The 7572-nt window shown below is 32.8% G+C and overlaps 1 protein-coding gene across 1 annotated transcript; it reads right to left on the bottom strand.

Annotated features, from left to right (window-relative positions):
- Window positions 1-5888: 5888 nt before the first annotated feature.
- Window positions 5889-7060, bottom strand: LOC113852673 (heavy metal-associated isoprenylated plant protein 24). The gene is made up of 2 exons (XM_027483010.1): window positions 6591-7060; window positions 5889-6489 (listed from the first exon to the last, which is right to left on the bottom strand). The coding sequence occupies exons 1-2, from the start codon at window positions 6742-6744 to the stop codon at window positions 6194-6196; spliced, it is 450 nt and encodes a 149-aa protein (XP_027338811.1). The 5' UTR covers window positions 6745-7060; the 3' UTR covers window positions 5889-6193.
- Between the last annotated feature and the right edge of the window lie 512 nt (window positions 7061-7572).

Raw genomic sequence — 7572 nt, forward strand, 5'->3', positions numbered from 1 at the left:
AGGATTGTCTTATTCAAGTGTGAATGGTTTAATTCAACACGCCTAACAAGGACACGTAAACATAATCATTATAATATAATTGAGATTAACCATACCAAAAGATATAGAGGCTTTGACCCCTTCATCATTGCACAAAATGCAAGAAAAGTATATTTCTTATCTTACCATAGAAAATGTAATAAAAGTTGGAGGATTGTAATAAAAACTAAACCAAGGGGTTGAATTGAAAGTGATGAAGTAGATGATAAAGATGCATATCAAATTGATGACTCAATCCCTTCACGTGTAGTAATAGACACTGTTGTCCCTCCAAATTTATCTTCTCCTTTGAATGAAATTGAAATAATTGACCCTCCTACCCAAGTTTTGAGAAATAATGAATTGGATGACATGACTAAAGACGAGGAGGAAGGATTTATGGATGAACCTTCATCGACTGATGATGAAGGTAGTTTTGAACTATCAGAGTAAATGAGGTAAATTAAGTAAGTTTGTCAATTTAATATGTATCCATGATTATTTATTATGTTATCACAAATATTAATTATATTTTATAGTGATTATAGTATTTGTCACTAAACATATATTGTATTTGATTCAGATATGGCAGGTAAAGGTAAGAAGGGTGTTACTCAGCGTCCTGATCGTGGCAACACTTCTTCACCCAGGGCTTCCACTTCGACCTCCACACCAGCTATAGTGTAGACTTCCCAGGTTAGGGGACAGGAGGAAATTATCATGGTGCCCAATTCAGGGTATATTGCTCCTTCCCCTCCAGTACAACGAGTTTCAGACTCTGCATCGCCTACTACACAGGCCACACAGTCACCTACTACACAGGGCACAGGAGAAGGATCAATTGTTGTCCCAGCTGTAAGTGGGCAGCAGTCATCACAGACCCAGGTATCATCGAGATCTTTACAAACTTTGAGATGAGATGGGTCCACTTGGTAAGTTTCCTTCAAAATATGCCAAACATTGAGTATTTTATGTGAATGTTAGTCCTGATGTTTTATTTTATTGTGTTATCAGTTGGATACCACCACAGAAAGGTCTTCACCAGGTCACAGATACGATTAAGAAGATGTTTGATGTGCCTTACACAAGTTTTGCAAAGGTGCCGAAGGATACAAAGATGGAATGGTTCAAAGATTGGAAGATAATAATAGTGTATTAATTTTAACTAAGTGTAATTACATATGACTGTTTGTACCTTCTCTAATGGAATTGTGTTTTTGTAGAGCAACTTCTCCATTCCTCCCAAGACGAAAAGATGATTTTCAAGGCCTGGAAGAGTCGCACTGCAAAGCGACTAAGACAGATGTACATTGACGCTCGTCAGGATTCTTCTACTGCTGATTGGATAGCACCCAACTTTCTTCATGCCTTGCAGGAGTATTGGGATACGGATGAGTTTAAAAATCTCTCTGTAAAGAAAAAGACAAACAGGGCATCTAATAAGGGGGTCACTGCATACTGGTGGGTCTACGACTTTGGCTGGCACCAAGGCGAACTTGGTATGTGATTTTAAAATTCAGTTTACTCTATCTATAATTTCATATTTGAAATTGTGATTTATTTCGAATTGCAGGAGAAGTCGTTGAAGAGGCCACCTACGAATGGAAAGTTGTTTAAGGAGACACACACTCACAGGCAGGATAAAAACCTGTGGGTTGATACACGATCTTAGGCCACATATGTAAGTCATTAATATATTGATATTATATGTTATTATTAGTGATTTATTAAATAGTTCTCCAAACTAATATCTAATTATCTGAACTGAACTGTAGGATGATTATGTTCAAAGGCTTGAGGAGGCATCTTCTTAGAATCCAGAGTCAGTAGATGAGGATGCTCTGTGGTCACAGACAGTGGGTGACCTTTATAAAGGTCGCATTTATGGTATGGGGGCCGCTTTGCAGACTCCATGTCCCCTACATTTGTCACTGGAGATGTCCCTTCTCTTGCACATGAGGAAGTGAAGGACATGGTCCGCACTCAGATCCATGCCCTCAATGAAGAACTCCAGAAGTAGAATAAGAAGATTTGGAAGAGCAAGAAAAGTGCATGGAAGAAGAAGTGGGCAAAGAAAATAGAGAAGAATGTGGCATCGAGAATGCAAAGGGAGGTTCAGCAGCAGATGAAGCAACAACATATGCAGATGCAGCAGATGCATGCTTATTTTGAGCTCATGAGAGCAAGCAGTTCCACACCTCTTCTTCCTCCTCCACCAGTTCTAGCACCACCGGTTTTCACCTCCATGCATCATTCATTACGCCAGAAATGAGCTTTTGGAGCACTAACTTAGATAGCGGTTAATAAAAACCGCTTTATAATTATATATTTAGAGAGCGTTCTCTATTAACCGCTCTCTAAAGTCACACATTAGAGAGCGGTTAATAAAGAACCGCTCTCTAATATTATTAAAGTCATTTATAAATCAACACACTCAATACATTTCTGCTTCATAGCTAATAAAACTGGTCTTTTTCACTGTAAGTTTATTCTCTGCTCTCTTATGTTTTCTTCATCTTCTCTGTTAGCCTGCTCTCTTCGTCTTCTCTCGCTAACAAATTAGTTTTTTTTCCAATTTGTAGGTACCTCTTCATTATGTGTTAGTCTGCTCTCTTCATCTTCTTTACGCTAACAAAATAGTTTTTTTTCTCTTCATCTTTTGTATGTACTTCTTTATTCTCTCTTTCTTTCTTCTTCTCTTTATTAACGGTGAATCATCAATTCTCTCTTTCTTTCTTTTTCTCTCTATTAATGTTAAAAATTATCCTATTAATTTGTTCTCTTTTTTCTCTGCTTACTTGTGTTTCGTTTATGTAAATGTGGACTGTTTGGTTAACACCAAATATATAAACTCAAGATTTAATTTTGATTTGTGATAAAAATAAAGAAAAATTACAAAGAAATTAATTCTAAATTTTGATTTAAAAGTAATAATAAATTTTTATTTTTAATAGAAAACTCACAAAGAAATCAATTTCAAATTTTGCGGTCTAAATTTATACTTTAGAGAGCGGTTTCAGGCAGAACTGCTCTCTAATTTATACTTTGGAGGGCGGTTCCACGCAGAACCGCTCTCTAATCTTACACCTATACTTTGGAGAGTAGTTCCGCGTGGAACCGCTCTCCAAAGTATAAATTAAAGAGCGGTTTCACTTGGAACCGCTCTCCAATCTTAACATCTGATAGCGATTCTTTAACTGCTCTCTTAAATATAATACATCAGATAGCGCAAGATTTTAGAGCAGTTCTAAACGCTCTCTAATTCAAAACGGAACCGCTCTCAGATCTTCATTTTGTCGTAGTGATTCCTCTTCCGACTTCTCGTCTACTGATGATGATGCTCCTTTGGATGATGATCATACAAATTATTTATGATGAAGACTTGTATTTTATTTTTAAATGTATTTATTTGGATGCTTTTGTCTTCCTTTGTAATAATATTTAAATTTTATATTTTATAAATCATTTTTAAATGTTTAGATGCCTAATTTATAGTTGTTATTATGTTTATAAATTGTGATAATCAGGAACAGTAAAAAATAACTCTATATAAATAAAAAATACTAATAATAGTAAAATATATTACAGACGAATTTTTTCATCTGTACGTTACAGACAAATTTTTTTGTAAATTATAGATGACTGTTTCTATCTGTAATTTACAGACAAATTGTGAAATCTGTCTGTAATTTTTTACCGATAATGATATCACAGACGATTTATGTCTATTTCTAAATTTATCTGTAATTTTAAAAACTGTCTGTAATAATTTAAAATTTTATCTATAAATCTGTCTGTATATACAGACTTTTTAGTAGTAATTTTTTGAAGATTTTATGTAAAAAATATATTCTAATTTATTTTCTCCCCTTAAAGTAGCTTAGACACAGTGACACCAACAGCGTTAGAAGATTCCCAATTTTGTGTATCTGTACCACAAGATTTGGCTATATAGATTCTCCCTAAAATCTATCTTAGAAGCAATCTAAGTTGATTTTATCAATACGTCTTTTCAGTAGTGTTTGTTGTTTTCTTCTGCAACACTAAACTGAATTGTGACTTTTTTTCCTTCTCAAATCAACTTGCTAATAGCTCTGAATCCTAAGAAATATTTGCTTAGTCTTTAGAAAATAATATATAAGGATTTAAATTCAAAATATAATAATTACGTCATAGAATTAATAATCTTTTAGCGACATCTGGAACTTAATCCTATTTACTTTATTTTATCCTTCAAAAGTAACCTATAATTATATTTGATACATTTAACATGTAAATATTAAAGAAAAAAAGAGTTATGCTCTAAAGATCAAAATAAAAGTGTGTTGTGTATATAATTTTGGAATATCAAATAAAAAAATCTTAATTCAAAGTAAAATAACATATTATTTTGTTTATTTAGAATCTCATTTACTTCTTCATAGTATATATGATGTATTTTTTTATTTAGTCTTCATAAACATATCAATTTCCAATTTTTCTCATAAGATGAAAAAATATGTGATATTTAGAGGGACTAAATGTGAAGAATAAATGAAATGGATATTTTTTAGAAATAAAAACTTAATTAAGCCTGTTAAAAAATATTTTATTGAATACTTCTAATTGGAAAAAAAAAAAAAAAAGCTTGGAAGAAGTTTTATATAATATTGCAATCGGAGCATGCATGACACCTATCTGGTCATCCACTTAATTAATTTCTTTTGTATATATTTTCTTTTTCATGCAATTTTTTTTAGATAAAGTGCAACGAAGTTAAAAGGATAGAAAGAGTGATGTCCCGGTCAAAAGTCGGTCACAACTTTTTCTTTCTTTAAGTTGTACCTAAACCTCACCCCTGTTGGGGCAATGGATTTGGAGGGATTTTATTATTTTTTTATATAACATATCCGACTTAAGCCACAAGGGATGTATATAAAACATTATCTTCCATAAGTATTTCACTACTTGACAATATTTTTGTTCCTCAAGAAAATAATAGCATTATTAAATTAAAATGGTTAGTTATAAAAACTATTTTGTAGAGGAAAACATGCATGTAAAATGATAAAATTTGGAAGAACCAAAACTCATTTCAAGAAACACATTTCTCTCTTTCTCTCTCGCTCTGTAAATAAATGAAAAAGATAAAGAAGTTTACTTTAGAAATAAATTTTTATAAATATTAAATTTTATTAATTTAAATATTGATTTAAAAGTTTTTATTAAGTAAAGCAAACTCGAAATCTTATAAAATTTAACGTGCAATGTACTTTGCAACTATAAGATTTTATATTTTTGAAAATTTAATTCATCTAAAAAATCATAAAAATAGTATTATATATGTGATGAAATTTTGTAAGTTCCGACTCCAGAGAAAAAAAGTAAAAATAATAAGGACACAATTTAAAGTCCAACCCTAATTTAAAATATAACGACCTCGTTATTGTATCAAACGGTATTGGTAATCCGCTATTACATTTGCCCCCACCAAAGTTATTCAAAGAGAAACGCTTTTAATACATTTGTTAAAACACATTTTTAATATATATAATTAAAATTATTATTTTATAAATTAATTATCTTTTAAAAATTATTTAATTATATTAAATAAATTTAAAATAGTGTATTATTCATATTGCTAACAGTAATCAATACTGGTAGCTTTGTACTTGCTAGCCCAAGTGCTCAACCTTCGAAACGAGAGCAACAAAATCAATCTTTCAAGTTAATTAAAATAAGCATTTTACACTGATTATAATTATTCTACGTCATTGAAATGGTAATTGATCGATTTGTCTGAAAGGAGGAGGAGAAAACCGACAGAGGCAGGCCAAAAGCCCTGCCAAACACGCAACATAACAAAGCCACGCACATAACATAAGATAAAAAGGTCACCAACAAGAAAATGTGAAAATGACGATGGCGTTATTTGCTGTCCCTTGACATACCCCAAGTTTGCTCTCATTTCGTCTACCCTTTTCTAAGACCTCCCGCTTCCCAACAAACGATCTTTAAGATTAAGATAATGAAAGATTGAAACATGACAATCAGTATCGTAGCCATATGCAAAAGTCATGCAAAATTTTCTATCATATATTTTACACAAAAGTCAAAAACCACTACCCCATTAATTTTATATTTATTTATCATATATTTTAGTGTGTGATTCACTACACAAACATTAATCAATTAATTACATGATAAAGCAGGCATTTGGGTTTTCATCACTGAACATATGTATGTAGCGGTCGTCCACAGTTGTCTCTGATATGTTGGCAGTGTCAGGCACCTTCCTCACCATATTAGGAGGTGCCTTCTTATCATAAGCCTGAGAAACATAAGGGTTAGCAACCATAGTGTATGGAACATACGGCCACAGTTCAACCTTCTTCTTGGTAGATTGAGCAGCTTTAAGCACTTTCTTTGGTTCAACATATCCAGTCACTGTTGCTTTCTGCTGCTTCAAGTCCACTTCTACCTTTTTAGCTCCTGTTCAAAATAATATTCCAATAACAAAACATAGCAAGTTAATAAAGTGAAGGAGATAACTGCAGCACCCTTCAAATGATCATGAAGAAAATTAAGAATACCTTTAACTCCAGAAAGGACGTGCTTAACCTTGCGTGCACAACCTTCACAGTCCATTCTGATTTTCAAAGCTACAGTTTGGGTTTGCTTCTTCTTCTTCTTCTTGGTGCTGCTGAGTAAGTCAGAGAAGTATTCCAAAGTGCCTTGTACTCCCATCTTGTGCTTCTCCTTGTGACAGCTAAAGATAATGCTAGAGCTTGTTCTTAATTAAAGAAACTCTAGGGTAGATGCTAATAAATGATAAATATTAATCCAACCTTTGTGACTGCGCGCGCTTGTGTATATATAGATAGTAAGCCAATCTAGCTAGCACAAGTGAGAAGAAAATATATGGCTTAAGTTTGAAGCTTATATTATAGGAGAGACTGATTTATTGTGTCTGAAAATATAGAAAATGACTTATTGTTTTCTCTGTTTCAAACGGTAGGGCATGCGGTGGGAAACAAATATGACCAAGTGAACAATATTATAAGGAACAGAAAAGATACGAACTAATCAAGTGACAACTGATATGAGGAGGGTGCCTTAACTCCTTCCCTCCCCTGGCTTTATGTGTACATTTTGCATGTACTCTCATACAACAGGTGGACAAATAATATATGAGGTGAATTTATTTTGTATATAGACAGTTTAATAATCAATAATAGAGAAGTTGGGATGTCCTTGTCAGCTGGAATATTCCTATTAATTTTGTATTCAAATTCAATTACCACCTTAATTATTTATATAATAACATAAAGTTAAAAGAGAAAAGGATAGTATTATATGGCCCTCGAGCTGTTTAAGCTTTCGAGTTTCAATAGACCTTCTTCAGCTAGAGAAGATATTGGATCCGACAAATGTTCATCAACAAAAAAAGTTATCTGCATAGACAGGGGTTTTAGCTACCATCTAAGCTTGATTAACTGCTAGCAACAATATATAAATACGGACATGGCCCATTTTCACTCACAGCCATACATGTGTTCCTGCTTAGAATTCATC

This window comes from Abrus precatorius, unplaced genomic scaffold, assembly GCF_003935025.1.
Source record: "Abrus precatorius isolate BTA unplaced genomic scaffold, Abrus_2018 Scaffold10, whole genome shotgun sequence".
NCBI classification, from domain to species: Eukaryota; Viridiplantae; Streptophyta; class Magnoliopsida; order Fabales; family Fabaceae; genus Abrus; species Abrus precatorius.

What these genes read in the sequence shown, in the direction of transcription:
- LOC113852673 (XM_027483010.1), bottom strand. Translation starts at nt 6,744, where the DNA reads ATGGGAGTACAAGGCACTTTGGAATACTTCTCTGACTTACTCAGCAGC. An exon ending in CGTCCTTTCTGGAGTTAAAG is followed by an intron (nt 6,490 to 6,590) that starts GTATTCTTAATT and finishes TATTTTGAACAG; the next exon opens with GAGCTAAAAAGGTAGAAGTG.